The sequence below is a fragment of the Palaemon carinicauda genome, chromosome 19 (assembly GCF_036898095.1).
Source record: "Palaemon carinicauda isolate YSFRI2023 chromosome 19, ASM3689809v2, whole genome shotgun sequence".
NCBI classification, from domain to species: domain Eukaryota; kingdom Metazoa; phylum Arthropoda; class Malacostraca; order Decapoda; family Palaemonidae; genus Palaemon; species Palaemon carinicauda.
The window spans coordinates 42,370,803-42,393,340 of NC_090743.1; the positions used below are offsets into that span (position 1 = coordinate 42,370,803).

At 38.1% G+C, this 22,538-nt stretch overlaps 1 protein-coding gene across 4 annotated transcripts in view; it reads left to right on the forward strand.

Moving 5' to 3' along the window:
* Positions 1-22,538, forward strand: part of Flo1 (flotillin-1) — a 128,730-nt gene that overhangs the window by 99,632 nt on the left and 6,560 nt on the right. Inside the window, exons 12-13 of one of the 4 annotated variants that reach the window (XM_068393531.1) lie at positions 21,610-21,703; positions 21,829-21,847. The exons of 1 other annotated variant lie outside the window; for it this stretch is intronic. In XM_068393531.1, the coding sequence (XP_068249632.1) occupies positions 21,610-21,669 (60 nt within the window). In that variant the 3' untranslated portion in view covers positions 21,670-21,703; positions 21,829-21,847. Of the gene's footprint in view, positions 1-1,145; positions 1,182-21,609; positions 21,704-21,828; positions 21,848-22,538 lie in introns of those variants that run through there. 2 more of the 4 variants (XM_068393530.1, XM_068393532.1) reach the window with 2 other exon arrangements.

The window sequence follows — 22,538 nt, forward strand, 5'->3', positions numbered from 1 at the left end:
CCAGAACTTGTAATAATTAGTTCCCGACTTGAGTAAATAACACATTTCAGTCGCAGATTATAAATGGTTACAAGTATATTGGGATGTGTTTTGTGTTCCCAGAATCATATTGAGGAATAGATTCTCTCTTGCTACCTCCGCCAACAAAGTTGGAAGGAGTTTATGTTTTATCCCCTGTTTGTGTTTGTGTGCTTGTGAACAGCTTCCTGGCCCCAATTTTAATTGTAGAGTAACGAAATTTACAAGGATTAAGTGTTATGTAAAAAGCTGGCAATGATTAGAATTTGGAAGGTTAAGGTCAAAGGTCAAAGTCACGGTCAAGCAAAAGGTTGAGAAATAATCTGCCGTTGCGGAGGTCTGCGCTCTACTGAGTGCCCCTCTAGTTCTTTTATAGATCTGGACTTCCAGCAGTTGGAGATGCAATATGAGAGAATAATTCCCTGCAACTGTACCCTTATTTTTCCTGTACTCTCATTAGTCCATCTATTTACTCATTGCTATCAATTTGTGTGAAGATAATTGATGTGTGAAAGGTTATTCATTGGCAAAGATGCTTAAGTATAGATTGTTGCTTACACTCTGATTATTGTATGTCTGGAAACTGTAAACGAGTTTTAAAATAATCAGGATTAATTTTAATTGTCTAAAAGAAAATATTACCATTTAAGGGTTTATATAGAGGAAATTGGTTTATTTTGGTAGCAAATAAAGGATTTTGTTATAGATTTTCAGGTAGCACTTTATTCAGTTCTTTGGTTTGGTTTTTCAATCATTCATGATAGTTTTAAGATCAAAGATCCATCTGACATCAAAGTATTTGATTCTCTTTTTATGCAAGGCATATTTTTACTTATTTGATTCTTTGTGGCAATCCATTTAGATAACTTTCCTTTGTGATAGAAATGTATTTTGATAACTTGTACATTGATGTATCAAGAATGACTATACTCTGCCAGATATATAAATAGGCCTATTTAGCCACCCTTTAGAATTTTCCTTTTATTTAAAAGGCTTTAATGGATTTATTTGATCTTTTCTCTTGTGACATGAAGTAGGGGGTACATTAAGTTAGTTGAATTGTTTGTCAGTCACTGTTAAAAAAGAGGAAGAACTTCAAAGGTGTGTTAATGTTTTTTTCTTCTTAGGGGTTTAGTGACATGTCTTAGTATCTGAGGCACATTAAGGGATCTGAGGACCCAGCCAAATTTGCCCACCCCAAAACCACATGGTGAGTCAGATTCCACCTAAAATATCTTGTTTAAACTTTAGGCAATTGTACATCCAGTCGCATTGTCACGTTTTCTATTTGCCGTTTTCACCTTGTGGCCAGCATCACCAAATGCTTCGTCACTTTTGCTTTCTTCTGCCAAAGTGTTTCATGTTTTGTTTACCCAGGACAAGCAGGTGATAGGTTTTTATATTGTGCCGGATCATGTTGCATACAGGTTTCATGTTTTATTTTTTACATATTTGGTTTAAACATATGTACTGTATGATAATAAAGACAAATTTATTAATGATGGAATAAACAGGGAATAACTAAAGGATCTCTTAGATATGTGGACATTGATTTGTTTATTATTCTATATGCAGCAATCAGAATTTGTGCTGTAAACGTATTTTTTTATTTGCAGTCACTTTTAAATGGTTTTTGATTGAATTTTGTACAGCTTTGTTGTTTCTGTTTCTGTTGTATGTTTTCTTAGGAAGTGATTAAGAAGCTTCTATAAGTTCACACTCTTCTGTCGATGATTAGACCCCCTTTTTGTAGTGCACTAAACCGGTTAAAGATTATTTGCATTGTAACGATTACTAAAAGTTTTTGATAAAATTCTATATTTGATGTTCATTCATTAAGAGTCCTGATTTCCCTTGATTACTCTGATATTTGCCTTACTTGTCTTTAAAACTTTTGGTGTCCAGGAATTCTGGAAGCAGGAAACTAAGATAATTCATATATATAGGTAGTTACATCACACCTAATACTCACGAATATGTGGTGCGCTTTCTTTAACCCCTCTGTGGCAAGTTGGACGTATACACCCCAGAGAGATATTTGCTTGTGTATTTAGACAGACAACACTTGCCTGTGGGTGGTTAAAGAATGTATACCACATGGAGGTTAGGCACTTTGATATAATTTTTTGGAAATGGCAGACTTTCTAGCAACTAGTTACCGACTCCATGAATGTGTAATTACACGTGCATTTTTATTATGAGAACACTACTTTAATATACTTTAGATATTGAAAAAAATATTAGTCTAGCTATGAAAAGGTTAAGGACAGGTTACTTCAGAATACTGTACTGTATTAGGTATGGGTAGCTGAACCATTCATGTTAGGAATCTGGAGTTCGATATAGGTGCCACAGTATCTTGTGGTGTTTTGGTCGAGGCTAGTCCTACCTTTCTTTTGCAGTCTTGCTGTCTGTTACATTTCACCACCAGATGCCCCTGAGAATGAATCCAGAGTAGGTGTTCATTATCTTGAACATTATATAGTAATCTCATCATACTGTAGATTACTATCTTTGATTGAATTTTTGTTACCTGCAGACTCCATAGGAAAACCATAGTATAGTATTTACAGTGAGCCCTCGCTACTTCGCGGTTCGACTATCGCGGATTCACGACTTCGCGGATTTTTTTCATAACGCATGTACTGTATATACATATACTGTATCGCGGATTTTCCGGAAATTTCGAAAATAGCCGCGATATATGAAGACCCCAAATATTTCGTTAATTCCATTAATAATTAGTAATATCTGCTCTTACTGATGGTTCATTGCATTACATATGACATATAATTCAGTACTGAAAGAAATAAAACACGAAAAGAGAATGTGATCATACGATAATTCAGTATACGTAGTAAAATTAAATCGAACATGAAACGCAAATCAGATGCAGTCTGACTTTGTCATATTTGAATGGTGTAAGGCTGCTGATGGCTACTACTACAAATGTAATGGATGTACATATTTTCCATGAATCTTTTGTATGTAGACGTACGTAGTACTGCATCCCATAATATTCTTTGTTGCAAAAATCACATCTCGAATAAGCGTACATATCTTACAACAAAACAAGCGCAAAATAGCGTACGTAAAGCATACTGTATATAGTACCTTGTATTTGAATTTGTAACTACTACGTAGCATGTAAGACGGACTGTGATTGGTTCCAGTGCTGATAGATGACGAATCAGCTCCCAAGTTTTTTAATCTAGCCTGTGATTGGTGTTTTGACCGCTTCTCCGATCCGCAGCATCTTCTCGCGGCCACTTTGTTTGCCGCTCTCTCGCCGGGTAGATGCTGCTACGTTAATGTGTAACTTTAATTTGTGCTGTGCGTGACTGTTTGAAGTTGAACTTTTTGTTGAACTTTCTGTTTAACCCCTACAATGGCTCCCAAGCGTTCTGCTTCTACTAAGGCTGGTAGTGAGCCTAAACGCCACCGAAAAATGATGATGATTGCTGAGAAGGTGACACTTCTCGATATGTTGAAAGAAGGCAGAAGTTACGCGGCCGCACCCCGCCATTTTGGAGTGAACGAATCCACCGTTTGCTACATTAAGAAGGACGAGGCGAACATTAGAAAGACGGCTGCCATCACCTTTAGCAGGTCAGCGAAGCGAGTTGTTACCGCTCGTAATAAAACGATCGTCCGTATGGAAGGTGCTTTAGCAGTCTGGATTGCCGACTGCCGGACGAAGAACATAGCCTTGGATACGAACACCATCCGAACCAAGGCTTTGGGTTTGTGTGAGAATTTTGCGGCAAAGGAACCTCAAGACGACGATGGCGACCATGCTGAAGAAGACGAAGATGATGCACTAGATGAACCTCAAGCAGGGACATCCACTGATTCCCAGCCTCAGAAACAACGTTTTTCCGCCAGCTAAGGATGGTTCGCAAAGTTTCAGAAACGCTTCGGCCTGAAAAGCGTTTTCCTGCATGGCGAGGCTGCTTCCGCTGACACTACCGCTTCTGAAACTTACGCGAATGAGACATTTAAGAACATTATCACTGAAGGTGGATACAAGCCCGAACAAGTGTTTAATATGGATGAGACCGGCTTGTTTTGGAAGAGAATGCCGTCGCGAACTTTCCTGTTCAAAGAAGAAGCCAAAGCCTCTGGCTTTAAAGCATTCAAAGATTGTGTTACCCTCGTGATGTGTGGTAATGCTGCTGGATTTTTACAAATAGAAAAACCCTCGCACTTTGAAAAATAAAAATAAGAATCTCCTTCCCGTGTACTGGATGCATAATCCAAAAGCATGGATTACGAAGATGCTGACCTCCAACTGGTTCCACCAGTGTTTTATCCCACAAGTCAGTAAATATCTCTTAGAGAAGGGCTTGCCATTTAAGATCCTTCTCCTTATGGATAACGCTGGTGGACACGCAACTGATCTGTCGCATGAGGGCATTCAGGTTGAGTTCCTGCCACCCAACACGATGTCATTAATTCAACCGATGGACCAGGGGGTTATCAGGGTGTTCAAGGCCCTCTACACGAAGAATACCTTGGTGGACCTCGTTGCGTGTGTGTATGCTGCCCAAGATGATGAGGATGAAACATTCAATTTGAAGGCGTACTGGCGGAAGTACACAATAGCCACGTGCCTGCAGAACATCCAGAAGGCACTGAAAGAAATGAAACCTGCTACTGTTAATGCGAGCTGGAAGAAGTTGTGGCCCTAGATTGTTTACGATGACGAGGGATTTACACCTGCTGAGATTCAACACTGCAATACGGAAATCTGTGCAGTTGGCTGCGATAATTGGAGGTGACGGGTTTGGCGACATGACGACTGAAGACGTCGACGAGTTGTTGGACTGCCATTCCCAGCCGCTAACTGACGCAGACCTCAAAGACCTGACGAAATCGGCCAGTAAAGAAGACAGTGAAACACAGGAAGAGACCCAAGAAAATGTCGAAGAAACGGACTTAACATTAGAACGGCTTGCCAAGCTCTGCAACCTTGCGAAGGAGTTGAAAGAATTGTCGCAAGAGTGGGACGAGGATATGGTTCGTTCTATGCAATTCTGCAACAAAATCGATGAAGACACGACTCCCTACAGGATGCTCTTCGAGCGAAAAAAGAAGCAGCGGCAGCAACTTCCGATCACAATGTTTTTCCAGCCTCGCAAAAAAGAGCCAGTTCCTCCTGCTACTATGCCTTCGGAAGAAATTGAAGAAGTGTCCCAGGAAGAAGTTGAAGAGGTGTCACAGGAAAAGACACCTCCGTCTGAAGAGACGTAAAATACTATCATTGGCTGCACAGTAGAAGACATCATCAGCTTCATCATCATCATTTCTACTGTGCAGCAAATTCATCGCCATCATCATTCAAGTTTTTCTTCAACTTCTTTCGTGGTGAGTATAGTAACAATCTTTATTTTTTTATACTACTTTGATATTCTAACATTTTAATATTTGTGCCTGTTTTAGTTTAGGGTACTGTAGTACATGCATTAAGTGTTCTGTACATTAAAGGGTAGTTTGTTAACAGTACTACGTAAAGGGAAGGTTTTAAAAGTCTGAATATACATGTTATAACCTATCATATTTTTTTTGTTTATTACATTTAAAACAACTCTCTCTCTCTCTCTCTCTCTCTCTCTCTCTCTCTCTCTCTCTCTCTCTCTCTCTCTCTCTCTCTCTCTCGTAAATTATCATTCGGTCATTAGCGGCAGTTTGTTATTGTTGATTAAACGCCAAAAAAAAAAGAATAAAAATTGTTTTCCTGCTTTGCTACGTATGTAGGATTTTATATAGATACGGTAAATAATATTTGTAATAACATATTTACTAAAAGCTTTTAATATCACTTTCATCATGCGTGTTTAATGCCTTTGTTTGTTTATTACAATCGAAGATGGAGCGTACAGTAAACGAATGGAAGGTTTCCGTTTCAGGCGGCGTCATAAAGAAAAACATTATATAAATGGCATTCATTTCATTTATTTGGAATTCCTAAGAAAAATTAAGTAAAACATTGGTAATAACAAAATCAACATATCAATATAATCGATGCAAAAACTAACCTATACACAGATGTGTAAATGCGTTTGTTTCTTCATTATGATCAGAGATAAACGTAAACAAAACATTGGTTGTCAATTTTTATCGTGCTTTTTGGCGTGTTTAGGAAACGCACGATATAAAATCGCCTTTAATATTTGTGCCTGTTTTAGTTTAGGGTACTGTAGTACATGCATTAAGTGTTCTGTACATTAAAGGGTAGTTTGTTAACAGTAATACGTAAAGGGAAGGTTTTAAAAGTCTGAATATACATGTTAAATAAATACGTAAATATGGTGTCCCTACTTCGCGGATTTTCAGCTATCGCGGTTGGGTTTGGAACCTATCTACCGCGATAAACGAGGGTTCACTGTACCCATAACCTTCATTGTAAGGGCCGTTTCTTAAGGGGCATCTTTTAGCTTGGTTGCACTACTACACATGATTTGAATCAACACCCATGTACAGAGCATTCTTTTCACATGCGCTTTCAGACATTTCTTCACATATGCACAAACGTACAAGCCTCGTATTTGTATTTATAAGTGTGTTGTCATTAACAGTATCATAAGATAACAAGGAAGTTTCTTTTTTCAGTGTTACAAATTATCTACATGGGATTGATTGATTATTAGATATTATTTGACATTATACAGTGAAGGTCATTGATGGCATAACAACATGGGAGATTTGACGGAAAACTATTGTTTTACTTTTAAATGATTGCTTGTATACCCTGTGTATGGCTGGTGTATTTTGCTAAGATATACAGTTCGCTAATACCCCGCCCTAAGTAGTCGATTAGTTCCGAGAGACCTGACATAAGTTGATTTTCGATGTAAGTCAGATTTTTCCTTTTCGTAGTGTCTTATACATTTTGTATACAGTACACATACTGAACAAAAGAAAGTACTTAAAACTAGCTATCTTTTCGTTAAAACCACATAAATTAATAAGCTTCCATGTGAAGTTTAATATTTAATGGTCATTTGATGACTTAAAGATCAACATAAGGTGGGATAAAACTAAGTAAATTAGATTTTATTTTTTCATTTAATATTTAAGGAAAGTGACGTAAGGTCGGCACTGATGTACGTTAACCCAACGTAGAGAGGGCTGTTACAGTGCTGTACCGTATATGGAAGTCACATAGGATCATATGGAAAATAAACAAACATTATATCCGAAGGCTAAAATCCATGATTCAAATATTTTAAATCCTTACATTCCTGCAAATGTAAGGAGTTTATGTTTTATTGCAGAAGTGCACTTAAGCAATAAATTTTCTTCAATACTTATGTTTGAGAAAACTCAACATTGTTTAACAGAATTCGTCTTATTTCACGAATATCATGCTATTGTGTGACATATTTTCTAAGCTAATAATCAAATTCCTGAGACTTATTCATTGGGATGTCTGTGCAGTTAATACAGTCCAGTTTGAATATGATCAGTAATTTTGTCTTTGATGCAATAACTTGCTAAAATCAATTAATTAAGGAGATTCTGAATGTACAGAAATATGTTGCACAGATTTTTTTTTTTATGTTTTGGGGATATTTTTTTTATTGTTGATACTCTATTATGATATATTTGTTTACTTTGAGTCCACTAATTGCTCATTAAAGAATTAAACCTTGATAATTGAAAACTTCTGCTTTGAGTTCATTACAACATAGTATTTTCATCTATACATGGCCAAGGATACAAGAACATGTCTTTTATCATCTTTGCTATCTTGAAATGGGCAGGAAAAACTAACCTTGATTGTCTTACGTATTCTTCCAGTGCTGTTTGTTGCTAGCCCTCAACTTTCCATCTGTGCTGTTAGTTATATTCTGTCGTATCTTATAGATGAGTCTAACAAAGTTGTGTAATAGTGTAAAAGTTAAAAGTGTGTATGTTACTGGATATAAAATCCCTTGAGATGGATTCAAGGTGGTTTGTTTCACATTAATTTGAAAGCCCTAATTTAACTTTTTCGTGGCCTTCTCTCTAATCGGTGTTGTTAGCTTCCCTAACCTCTCCCCCTGTAAAATTCTGGGACTTATCTCTTGGATTTCATACCTTCAGTATCGTCTTACTCCTGCTCTAAGCAGCTGATTAATTTCAAGGTAAGGTCCTGAGATATGAGTGATATTCTTTTAACATTCTGTATTGTATTTAAAATCTTAAAAAAACAATTATTTTCATATTTTTATTTCATCTTGTCTAATCCAAGCTTTGTGCTTCTACCAGAAAATTTTATTTAGTTGAAATATCTTACTTAACTTACTGTTTTATGGTATGCCTTATTCAACTCACTGTAGACAGAACTTGATGTTCTTTTCCATGACCCATCAGTTCCTAGTTGCATTCCTTTCTTGTGCTTTGTTCTAACATTTGTCTGGATTACATCTTTCTCTTCTTTGCTTCTATCCCCACATTTAAAGTAGATTGCATATGATATCCTCTTTCATCTTACTTGTACAATATGCACAAGTAAAGATGTATTGTTTAAGGGTAAAATAACAGTGCAATAGAACTAGAATGTTGAGATGGTGTGGCTGGCCTTCTTAACCCCCAAAACATGTTTACCACACTTATCAAGCTTTGTCCCTGTTAATGAGACCCATCTCAAATTGATATCACCATTAGAAATGTTCAAATATCTAATGGTTTCACTATTATTGTATGTTCAATTTTATTGTGTTATAGTATTGCAGTTTAGTCTCTAGATTAAGATCAGTGTAATGAAGGTATTTTGTTTAGTAATAGAATCAGTAACATGGTTCATAAATTTAATTTCATTATCTGGAAATTGTATTATGATTCACAGTTGTTCATAACGATGCCATCAAGTGCATAAATGCCTGTATCACAGTCAGTAATGACCACCAGCCTTAATTTTATTTTACAAGAAAGAAAATAGAATAAAAAAGAGCACTCTCAGGCAATATTATAACCACCTTGACCCTCGGGCATTCATCGCCCAACTATTTACACTTGTGTCATTCAGCAATGCATGAGAAGGACACTAGATGTACTCTTAACAGATCAAGAAGGTATCGCCTCCATCTTTAGTAACAACTTGCCTTGTTCCTCTTGACTGGTTGGAAGCTTGTCTACTCTATAGCCTTCAAAGTATATTCACACCCATGACAGTATCCATGGAAAGACTTAAAAATGTTTTCACCAGAAGGTTAATCATCTTCTGTTTCAGTTGCCGTTAGTAGGATGTTTTAATGGACCTGATAGTTGTTTAAAAACTCAGGCAATTAGCAGGCAAGGTATATTTCAGCATACTTCATTTATACTGGACAAGGATGACCCAATGCTTGTCGGTGTTAGGTTTTCAATGCTGTCCAGTTGACCAGATCTCCAGCCTTACTTTTTGGCATAGCAACTTATTAATTGGATATTGAGGACGATTACACAATAATGAGGGGAATAAAGGTGGGAAAGGATTTATTTTTAGGAGATTGGGTAAAAGCAAGAGCTTTCGTTTAGAGCTTTCTATTCTCCATTTACTATACGGCTTACTATGTACCTTATATTAATATCATATTTATCAGTCTAAAGTACTGGATGAATATTTTTAATCTAATTTTGGTCTACCAAATATTATTGTGGGAGGAATATGTTAAGGCTATTTTCTTTTATATCATTGTCAGTTCATCGTTATCAGCAATTTTGCGTTTCAAAATCTTTCCCCCAACATCTGTTGTTTAGTTTATTTTTACATACAACGAAGCAACTCCATATACTTTGATGTACTTTTTTGGATTCATCTAATCCCTTAGTAAACCCTTTTGAATACTGTACATGAGAGCTTGGCCTGCTAATATTAGATTTTCTAAGAGCTTACTTTTATCAAATAAGTAATCAGTCATCAAGCAACTCAACCTCCTGCCGATTAAGGAAATAGTCTTTTTTTCTCTTTATTAGATTCATAAACAAATAATTTTTTGAAATTGAATTGTTTTGTCATACTATTCCCTAATCATAAATTAAATGCCCACTGTCCAACCCTGCTGATTTTGCTTGCAAGCTTAGTTGATGCAAAATTGGCTTAGTTGATGCAAAATTGGAATCGATGCGTGAGTGACCAGTTGACCCTATTGGTGTGGACTGTGATATGGGTATATATATGATTAATTGATTTTTTAGGGAAAAAAGTTAGATAAAAGCCCTGTTTCTGTTTTGCTTTTGCTGGTTTTGCTAGACTTGTACAGTACTTTATACTTCTCTTGTAGATTTTCAGTTAGAGTACATCATTTATATTAATTGCTGAGGTTGTTTGTGACTGTTAATTGCAGGGTTTAAAGAATATTGACACCTCTAGGCCTAGTTCACTTGCTAAGAAGAGAGTGGATGAAGATTTCCGTGATTCTCACACTTCTCTCGACTATCACTCTCTGGATAGTCGCAGATCGGAAGACGCTTGGGTCGAGTGAAGGTAAAGGCCGCATGCTAACCGGACGGCACTGTTGACGTATTCAGATCAGTCTAACACTTAGCTTAGGGAAGGCAATGGCACCAGAGCTTCGTCCGTGTTTTCTTGCTTGTCTCTCCATGTTCGGTGCACTGCTGTTACGTCATGGCAGATTGACACTAAAACGTACCACTCCCATTGTTGGAGGCGATCCTTCTCTTTACATGTAAAGTCAAATGTTTACAGAGTAAGCACACTTTAGCTAGATAGATACACCAGTTTTTTTATGATACTCTTTATATCACAGTCTTCATTTCTCTTTGTTCAGTAGTCTATTTGGATAATGCATTAATGTAATAACATATAAAGATCTGAATGTTTACACCCTTACTATCATGCTGAACTTGATTAGTGGAGGAACCTTTCAAGTAATTTTTTTTTTTTGTGTACTGTAATTATAAGTTATTGCGTATGCTCAAAAATGCTTTTATTGTTATGCTGTAAAAGTGGCAAGGATTTTACTTTTATGTTAATGATATACAGTACTGTAGTCATATGTTTATGTATCTATTACGGAATTTTTAAACTTAGAATTACAAGATATTTCATAAATATTTTTCAAGTTTGAAATTCTAAGGTTGAAAATTTGTTCATGAATATTCTGACTTGAAACCTGCAGAGCATTGACATTGTTTTGTGTTCACATATAAAGAAACACTAAAACATTTTCTTTCTACTGTGATTTACTTTGCTTTAATTTCATTTTGCAATATTAGATTTTGGGCTGAGCCTCTTCATAAATTTATTTGTAATTGGTTGGTTAGTTTTTATCATTTGGTAAGCAGTCGTAGATTTTAATATTCTCCAGTTTGAACTTACTTGTGCAGTCACTTGAAGTTTATAACCTGCTTGAGGCTTGTGACTAGAAACTACTGAGTCATCAGCAGCTATTGCTTAGTCAGCCTGGATCCTTACTTAGATCGGGAAGGGGCCTTGGCCACTAATCAAATGTGACTCTAGGCCATTGTACGACAAAATAGTGGCCTGTCCCTTGTCCCTGCTGCTCATAGGCAACCTTTGAATATAGGTACCTTCATTAATTTTACTATTATAAGACCTTTGGGAAGGGGGCATGGGAGGGTGATACCAAGTCTAAACATAATTCAGTCATTTTTAATCATCTATGAAAATACTAATGCAGTTGTGCTATGTCCCCTGGCATGTCATACTGAAGACACTTTCTGAAGGCCCTTACAGTGTCCTTTCTTCTGCCCTAACGGCAGATTTTGTTTTCTGACTTTTCATATGTTTCCTTTGACCTCCTCTCACCTTGTTGTCCAACTTCTTGAACTTAACTTCATTCCAATTTTTTTTTATTCTGTTGAGAAAATCTCATTGATGCTAACCAAGAAAAAGTCTTGAAATGTATCTCGTTAAACTACTTTTTAATATGTTATTGATGAATAAAGGTAAGTGTTTAGACCTGAGGTTTTATGTCTTTTGCCTATGTGATATGTAAAACTTCATTCTATTTTTATTTATTTCCTGATTTTCTTCCCTGCATTCTCTAATTTCTTCTCATTTACATTTCACTTTTCTTTTTGTTACTTACTGTGGTGTGAATCATAAATATTATTTAATTTATTTTGAGGGGTTAGCAAAAGCAGAATACGATACAATGTGCTGTACAATATTGACAATTGTCATAAAGTTTAGAAAAAATTAACAGTGCCCGTACCTATTATAAGATCGAAAAATAAATGTTTACTTACTCATAGTTATGAAAAGAGTTTTATGAAAAAATAATTATATACCCATGATTTTTGTACAATGTTTATGAAAATATAGTTTTCAATATTAAACTTAGCCGGTGATCATATAGCTGTCAGCTCTGCTGCCCGACAGAAAAACCTAAGGACAAAATACGCCAACGATCGCTATACAGGTGGGGGTGTACATCAACAGCGCCATCTGTCGAGCAGGTACTCAAGTACTCCATGTCAACACAGAACCAATTTTCTCTCTGTCGTGCCACTGGCAAGACCTACTAAAATACGCTGTTACTAACTGGATTTGTTTTCACAACTATTTGGTGAAGTACACTATTCTAGTTTTGAGCTTTCGCTATGCAGGGGTTTTATCTTCATCTCAAAACTTGAACTCGTTTTGGATAGATTTATTTATGGTGACTAAGAGAGTATGGACTCTCTTTCACTTTTAAATGGCCGACCCTTCCCTTAGACGGAAGTGTGTTTAGGTTTTTAGTAATTTTGCTTAACATTTTATAGATCTATATATTTTATATCTCTCCGCCTTTATTAGGCCTCTTCGATTAACTTTCTATTTATTATAAACATATAAAAAGAAATTTTTATGTTTTGTTTATTTGCGACCTTTCCTGATAATAGGCGGTCTTAACTTGGAACCGAAGTTAATCAACGTTGAGCCCGTTATATCGTAATTAGCCTTTAAAGAATTTAAAACTTTTTAAATTTAATGTTTTATGAAAGAATTTCTTTGATAGTCTTCGTACTGTTTTCAAAGATGAACTAACGTTTAGTTTTTTTTTTTAGACTACGCAGTTGTTGACGTTCAGGACGTTCAACATGCGCTCTATCGTTACGATAGAGAGAGAGTGTATCACGGTTTCACTTTGCAGTAAGAGTAAATCGATTCTGACGTTTCGTTCATTCTTTCTTAACTTAAATAGTTTAAATTCTAAATTAAAGGAACTTTTTATTTGGGAAACCTTTCAGTTTTTTCCTTTAGCCATATAACATGTTTTTTTGACGATATATAATTGGGCTCTTTTCTCAGGTGCGAAATCAAGAGAGAAAGAGAGAGAGAGATAGAGACGGAGGGAGAGAGAGGAGAAAAAAACGTTCCGTTCAATCGGGTAACGTTGTTCTCGTGTCACTCTCCTCCCTAGTCGCTGTACGGGGAAGAAGGTAAAACGTTTCTAGGGTTTTATTCTTGTCCCCAGGCTATGTGCGGTGAGAGATTGTAAACGTAGTTTAATTGAACTAGTGTTTAGTCTCTTTCCCTGCCACTGAATTCTTTATCCTTATATGTTTTCTGTTTTTGCTAGTATTAATGAGCTGCATTATACGTCTGTTTTCGCAATTACTACCTTTTAATGAAGGGTAGAATTGCGTGTTTCAGGATTTCAGTGAAATAAGTGCAAAACAGAAAATCGAAGTGATAAAGTGATATGCGCAAAGTGTTACAGTGTTGCGTCCGAGGGTTCGTCTGTTCGTGCCTGTCGTTCACCTAGTCCGGGACCTCTTGCAAGCTCCCAAGCCCAGGGGAGAAGTAATGTCGAACGACTTATGGGTTCGTCAGGCCTTGATCAACGAACAGACGTTTTCCCTCCGTGGTTTCGGGCGTATCTACCCAAGATCGCCCCACCCACACAAAGACGAGAGAGCCCATTTACTTCTCGTCTGCGGAAGAGGTTTCTCGTAAGAAACCATGGACCAAGGTCTCGCAGCTTATTAAGTGCAAGTCGGTCCCTTCCGCGCAAGTCCAACGGCCCAGTTGTAGCCACTGGGTCAGTTTGGACTCGCTGCAGTCTTCCGACGACTGCTCACCTCCTAAGAGAGGCAAAGCGGTACCGCAACAGGCAGTAGCTCCGTCTGTTGCCGCACCAGCTGTTGTAGACCCTAAGTGGTCTTTGCTGCAGTCTATGCAGACTCAGTTAGCTGCTGTTATGCAGGAGTATCGTGCGGAGAAGGTTGACGCTGCACCCGTTAGCCTACAACCTACCACGGTTGTGCGCCCAGCAGACGCTGAGGCTGCCTGCTCCCACACTCCAGCTGTGAGAGCTCCTCCACCCATGCGCAGTCGACCCTGCCAGACGCATGCTGACGTTCACAGACGCACGGAACCCTCCGTTGACGTTCGTGTGCTACCACAACAACAGGAGGGTGGAGTTAAGCTGCCGTGTTTTCACGCGGTGCGTCAACCTCCGCATTCTAGAGTTGTTTTGACTGCTCAGTATTGACAGTCAAAGCAGTCTCGAGTGAACACTGTATGTCCTCACGCTCCCGTAGTGGTTGACAGTTCAGTTGTTGACAGTTCACAGTCTATCAAGCAGTTACATGACGTTGCCTTCTGGTCTGCTACTAATGCACCAGTGCTGTATGTCCTCATGCACCTGTTGTGGTTGACAGTTCAGTTGTTGACAGTTCACAGACTGTCAAGCAGTTACATGACGTTGCCTTCTGGTCTGCTACTAATGCACCAGTGAGAGACTCACTGAGATAACCTAGCTTTTATCGGACAAGGTTCCTGTAGATGAGAAAGTGCTGTTCTCCCTCCTACTGATATTCCTTTGAGGACTCTGTCATTTGGAGAGGAGCCTTAAGCTGCTTAGCCTCCTATGGACTTTAATTAAATCATGATGATTTTTTTTTTTAAGGATCTTCGTCCGGATCTTGTAACTGCTGCTCCTCGTTCGCCTAAACGTCAGAACTTACCCTAGGCCTAGCTACTTCGAAGCCGTTGTTGTTAAGCTAGTGCTCTCTCGCTCTCCTAGAGAGCGTTACGTTGGCTAGGCGACTGGTTTTTACACCAGGAGGAGTTTTAGGGATACAGCCTTTGATTTCCCTTCTTTTCAACTGGCTTATAGAGCGAGAGTCTGATAGGACACGAGAAAAGTTCTCGGCTTGGAAGTTCATGCCTCTGCCCTAATAGACTTCTCAATTCTGGTAGACTCGCCCTGGCGCCTAGCCAGGAGACGCTCCAAGTTGTTTACAGGTCAACTTCTCAGCTTTTGTCGAGCCTTTGAAGTTTTGCTGTACTATTATGTCACACATAACAAGGCTTCCAGGGATGGTAAATGGTTCCGCCTCAGTCGCTAACCCCGTCTGTTGCCACACCTGCTCCCGTAGACCCTTAATGGGCTTTGCTGCAAGACATGCAGTCCAAGCTTGTGTCCTTGATAGAGGACTTAAATGCGGAGAAGAACCTTCTGGCCAACAACCTTCCAACCGGTTGGTTGTGCGCCCTGTTGCGCTGAGGTATCCTACTCGCGTCTGCCAGTTGAGGTGGTTCCTCCACCGATGCGACCCAGTGTGGGTTGCCAGTCGCACGTTGACGTTTAGCGATGCTCGGAGGTGGTTGTTGACGTTCAGTGTGTCACTAGGAAGACGTTCAACAACCAGCAGAGGTGACTTGTTGTGACGCAGTGCGTCAACCTCAGCAACCCGGTAGGGTGTTGACTGCACAACCCAGCAGTCTAGACAGTTTCGGGTTGACGCTGTACTTCCTCGCGCACCCATGGTTGTTGACAGTTCACAGACTGTGCAGCAGTGCCATGATATTGCGTCCGGCTCCGTCACGCATCCACCAGTGCGACCGGATTCAGCGAGTCAGACGTTGCCCACTCCGTTGCCGTTTCCTCATCAGTTTCGGATGAGGAACCCTCTGATGAGGACGTTGCTGAACTAGACGATCAGCCCCCAGCCCTGCTATCCATCCAGAAGATGCTGAAGAAGGAACGCTGCCCAGTCAGGCTGTGGATGAGTCTGGTAGGGACACTGTCATCCGTGGATCAATTTGTGTCACTAGGAAGTCTACACCTCCGTCCTCTTCTATACCATCTAGCTTTTCACTGGATAAAGGACAAGACGCTAGAAGCGGTCTCGATCCCGGTTTCCGGAAAGTTAAAGTCTTGTCTGACTTGGTGAAAGGACTATATTAACCTTAGAGAGGGTCTTCCCCTGACTGTTCAGACTACCAACCACGTTCTCTTCTCGGACGCATCGGACGTAGGCTGGGGTGCGACATTAGACGGTAGGGAATGCTCGGGATTATGGAACTCGAGTCAAAGGACAATGCATTTCAACTGCAAGGAGCTACTGGCAGTACGTCTGACCTGGAAAAGCTTCAGGTCTCTCCTTCAAGGCAAAGTGGTGGAGGTGAACTCGGACAACACCACGGCTTTGGCGTACATCTCCAAGCAAGGAGGGACCTACTCTCTGACATTGTACGAGATCGCAAGGGACCTCCTCACCTGGTCAAAAGGTCTAGACTTTTCAATAGTAACGAGGTTCATCCAAGGCAACTTGAATGTCATGGCGGATTGTCTCAGTCGGAAGGGACAAATAATTCCAACAGAATGGACCCTCCACAAGGATGTATGCAAGAGACTTTGGGCCACCTGGGGCCAGCCTACCATAGATCTCTTCGCAACCTCGATGACCAAGAGGCTCCCAATAGTTTGCTCACCAATCCCGGACCCAGCAGCAGTTCATATAGATGCCTTTTACTAGATTGGTCACATCTAGATCTATATGCATTCCCTCCGTTCAAGATTGTCAACAAGGTACTGCAGAAGTTCGCCTCTCACGAAGGGACAAGGTTGACGCTAGTTGCTTCCCTCTGACCCGCGAGAGAATGGCTCACCGAGGTACTTCGATGGCTAGTAGACGTTCCCAGAACTCTTCCCCTAAGGGTGGACCTTCTACGTCAGCCACGCGTAAAGAAGGTACACCAAGGCCTCCACGCTCTTCGTCTGACTGCCTTCAGACTATCGAAAGACTCTCGAGAGCTAGAGACTTTTCGAAGGAGGCAGCCAGAGCGATTGCTAGAGCAAGGAGAACATCCACCCTTAGAGTCTACCAATCAAAGTGGGAAATCTTCCGAAACTGGTGCAAGTCATTATCCGTATCCTCGACCAGTACCTCTGTAACTCAAATAGCTGACTTTCTCTTATATCTGAGGAAAGAACGATCTCTTTCAGCTCCCACTATCAAGGGTTACAGAAGCATGTTGGCATCAGTCTTCCGTCACAGAGGCTTAGATCTTTCCAACAATAAAGATCTACAGGACCTCCTTAAGTCTTTTGAGACCACGAAGGAGCGTCGTTTGGTTACACCTGGTTGGAATTTAGACGTGGTACTAAGATTCCTTATGTCAGACAGGTTCGAACCGCAACAATCAGCCCCCCTGAAAGATCTCACCTTAAAAACTCTTTTCCTGATATGCTTAGCCACAGCTAAAAGAGTCAGTGAGATTCATGCCTTCAGCAAGAACATCGGATTCTCATCCGAAACGGCTACATGTTCTACAACTTGGTTTTCTAGCCAAACACGAGCTGCCTTCTCGGCCTTGACCAATATCGTTCGATTTTCCAAACTTATCGCATGGTTGGAAATGAACTAGAAAGAGTCTTATGTCCTGTAAGAGCTCTTGAGTTCTATTTAAAAACCTTTACGAGGCCCGTCTGAAGCTTTATGGTGTTCAGTTGAGAATCCATCTTTGCCTATGTCAAAGAATGCTTTATCCTATTTTATCAGACTGTTATTACGAGAGGCTCATTCCCATCTGAATGAGGAAGACCAAGCTTTGCTGAAGGTAAGGACACACGAAGTTAGAGCTGTCGCAACTTCAGTGGCCTTTAAACAAAATAGATCTCTGCAAAGTATAATCAACGCAACCTATTGGAAAAGCAAATCAGTGTTCGCGTCTTTTTATCTTAAGAATGTCCAGTCTCTTTACGAGAACTGCTACACTCTGGGACCATTCGTAGCAACGAGTGCAGTAGTGGGTGAGGGCTCAACCACTACAATTCCCTAATTCCATAACCTTTTTAATCTTTCTCTTGAAATGTTTTATTTTTGTTTTTGGGTTGTCCGGAAGGCTAAGAAGCCTTTCGCATCCTACTTGATTTGGCGGGTGGTCAAAGTCATTTCTTGAGAAGCGCCTAGATTAGAGGTTTTGATGAGGTCCTTTAGTATGGGTTGCAACCCTTCATACTTCAGCTCCTAGGAGTCGCTCAGCATCCTATGAGGATCGCGAGGCTCAGTAAGGAAGACGTACTTAAAAAGGCAGAGTAATTGTTCAAGTCGACTTCCTTACCAGGTACTTATTGATTTTATGTTTGTTATTTTGAATAACTGCTAAAATGGAATACAAAATACTTAGCTCTTAATGTAACACATAATGCTGGTCTCTACCCACCCCCCTGGGTGTGAATCAGCTATATGATCACCGGCTAAGTTTAATATTGAAAAATGTTATTTTCATTAGTAAAATAAATTTTTGAATATACTTACCCGGTGATCATAAATTAAAGGACCCTCCCTTCCTCCCCAATAGAGACCCAGTGGGCAGAGGAGAAAATTGGTTCTGTGTTGACATGGAGTACTTGAGTACCTGCTCGACAGATGGCGCTGTTGATGTACACCCCCACCTGTATAGCGATCGCTGGCGTATTTTGTCCTTAGGTTTTTCTGTCGGGCAGCAGAGCTGACAGCTATATGATCACCAGGTAAGTATATTCAAAAATTTATTTTACTAATGAAAATAACATATCATTATATGCTTTTATTGATCAAAGCACATCAGAGCAGACAGTAGAGAGAAGATTGTAAACATTGTATAATATGAAATATCTTTGCAGTGTTTCTGGATGGCTGAATGTTTTATAGCATATTGACTTTGTAATTCTTATTGTTCTTAGGTACTTTTTCCCAAAAGTTGAATGCTTCCACTTTAGAACAATTTGACCACAAACGTAAAAGTGCCATAAATAAGTTTTATGACTTCTAGGTATCTAGTTGACAGATTCATGAAGGTTTTTTATTTTCTCGTTTTGTTTACTCCAGTAGTTAATTATGAATAATTTTATCTTGCCCCCCCAAAAAATAGCATTCCCCTTTAACTTTCTGATAATTTATGCTTTTAATGTTTTGTGGTAATTCTGTAGTTTTATAAATCCATGAGTTTTGAATTCTGTTAACCATTTTAAAGACAGTAATATTACAGTTTTTTATAATAGTGTATTTCTAATTTCTAAATGCTGATCAAATTGTTTATTTTTTTGTGAAATCTGATCAAAGACAATTATATAAAGCATTAGTTTGACAGATGATTAAAATGGTTGTAGTTATATTTGACCTATTTTAATGATTTTCAACAACTTTTTAAAATTTAGTTGTAGTTTTGCTTTGTATCTTTATCCTTAAAAGGAGGAGTAAAAGGCTAACATTAATTCTTTGAATATAAATTCCTAGCTTGCTTCTTACAATTAACCACTAGATTGAATCATTACTTTACTGTGGGCTTGTATCTTTCAAAATGAAAGAAAACATGAATTTCTTTTTAAATTTTGTGGGTAAACTTTGATGAAATAGGCTTTTGGAGAAGTGGCAATATGAACCTCAGGGGAGATTCATAGTCATTTGAAAACGTGAAAGAATTTTCTAGGAGCAGATAAAAGGTTTTGAGTCTTATTATGTTTTACAAAGAAAATTGAAGACCAGTTACTTTTGAAAGCAGTTGAGGATACAAAGAATGAATAGACTGTGTCAATTAAACTGAATTATTCTGATATATCAAATGAAATTCCATTACTTAATATTGTACAGCACTGTTTATGTATTTTGCTTTATGGTATATGGCAGATTAAATGCTATTGGCTACTTTTAGTGGGTTTGCGCTGCAAGCAAACTATTACCTTGTATAACCTTTGTGCTTAAGTTGGAAATGGACAATCATATAACATAGAAACAAATTGTAATCATTTGGCTGTCCTAGGATAGGAGAAATCTCTGTAATGTGGATGAGTAATGCACATATCTCTACTACTCTGTTTAGTAATTGCTTTGATCTACCCATGTTGAAATCAGATTTACAATACATGCTTTAATTTCTTGCTGATTTCTTCTGTGCTTTGAAAGTGATGCACCCTTCCTTCTTATGTCTTTGATGTTGTTTAGTTATTCCTCATGGTTGGGCTTCCAAGAGATGTCGATTTTGCAAGTACGACTTCTTAGTTTTGTGCTTAATTATTTGTTCTCTGATATCTATTCTTGTGTTTGTTGTCTGATGTAAACATGTACATACAGTTAGTTGATTCATATGTAATTCAGGTCACTTGTGTACCTGTATTAGGAAATGATACTTTGTCTTTGAAATTTTTTTAGTTGAATAGATTAGAATGTTTTCTTTCTTGTGAAGACATTTGCACTTTAGCTGGCTCATTTGATCACCGATACTACTTACTTATCGTAGGTCATATTGTCTTTGCAGATATAGAACCTAGGTTAGGACTTTTTTTTCATCTTGCTTAAATCCATTTCAGCTAGTTATTAAAACAAGTAGGGTCCTTTATTTAAAGTACAACCATACCTATCCTATGACAAATTGGTGCTTAAGTCAGCCAATTTTATGTGTAACGTTTGTTCACAGCAAGACTCGGTCTTGTGTTTTCCCTACTTGAGACATGGAGAGAAGATAATGGTTACTAGTAGCTCCGCAATGGAGAATCCCCATTATCGTCATAAATGTTTTTATATAAATTCCTAGATAAAGAGGGTCAGGGTTAGATGCTCAAAACCAGTCGTATAAACATCAGTGTGTAGATTGGAAAATAATGTATTGCCTAAAATTCATTAAAACAAATTGGTAGGTTTTATAGTATATTTTAAAGTGAAGTATAATAAACAGCTCTATAGACCTGCCTGGACAAAAGGAAGAACATTGTTCATCTTGGAACTTGCCTATATTAGATTATGCTTTTAACTGTTGCTAACTCCTAGATCTATATTTTTAGAAATGCTTCTGTATAAGGGACAGCTGATATGCCTACGTGATTTTATACTGTCTGTAATGAGATCACAATTATTCATTGCAAAAATCACAGAAGTATTTGAAAGTTGAAGTATACACTGTTTTTGAGTATTATAAATAAGTACACAAATCTTTCATATACTAGGCAATTGTACCATAATATTTGGAATGTAGTGCTCACACCTATCCTTTATCTGTTTTTGTTATCATTATTTTCTTTCAAAGCAAGGGTAACTATTTTAGTGTGATGGTTCATACTGAGTAAGGAAGACCAGTGAATAAGTGTCCTTAATTCTCTTGTTGGGTGATTTGTCCCCTCCTTGGGTATAAATAACATATTTTCAAGTTCTTATACTGTTGCCCATCAAAGCACTAAGGGTATCCAAGGTAGGGGTTTGCGTGTTGAAAGCTAAATCTATTTTGAAATATTTTATTTGTTTAAAAACTTTCGGGACTTTAAACCCCAAAAGATTTTTATTTTATTTTGTCTGCATGTACATAGAACATCTTTGAATTCATTTATGATTCAGCAGTGTCGTACTAGCTTAAATTGTGATGGCTCTTTCTCACTTGTCTCTCTGAAGGGCTTCACGGATATTCAGTCCTCAAAATCATCGTGGTCAAGTGCTTCAACCCGACGCTAAAATTGATGTCATACTTTGGTTTATCTGTAAAGAAGTAAGGTTTAAAACTTTTGGTACATTTGTATTTACTATTTTATTGTTTCTTGAGCCTGCTAATATGAAATGGTCCTCCTCTTAAAATAGTTTTGATAGCTTAGATGTTTTTATCGTATTTTTCAGTTGTGTTGCACCTGATAAATATGAATGCATTATTGAGATTTATTTAAACATAAACACTCCTTGTCTAATGCAGCGAAGATATGAAGAGAATTACGGTTGACTTTTTAAGTTGCATGTCAGTTTTTATCTTATAGGTACTGCAGTGCTTAGCTAACAATGACGGACAAAAAATTCTGGATTCTTTTTTGTCTACAATATTTTTAAAAAAAAATATGTTTATAAAGATTATAGGTCTTGCCACTGTATAAGTTTTTGCTTTTGTAAGTACAGTACTAATATATTTTAAAAGATTTCATTTTGAATCAAGCATTTTTTAGACCCCTAGTTATCTTTTCCTAGAACTTTGAGAGTTATGATTTAGTTCTATTTTCCTTGTGATGATAAACCCTAATTTATAGTTTAGCACGGTTGGCTAGGACAGTTTTCCCGGCTCTTTTAAAGGGTATCTTTGTAATATCTCATGTGGATGAATCACAGAAATAAAATATTGTATGGAGTTGTTTATACATTGATTTTTGTGAGGAGGTAAAAGAGAAATGGAAAATTGTAATGCCAGAAGATTTTGACACAAATTCATAGAATTCTAAGTCGTAAATTTTTGTTTCTATGCAATACAAACTTGGATTAACTGTCAAAAGGGAAAAAGAAAAAATCTGCTAATTGCTACAGATTCTTTTCATGATGCTCTGCTAATGCCCCAGTGAAATATT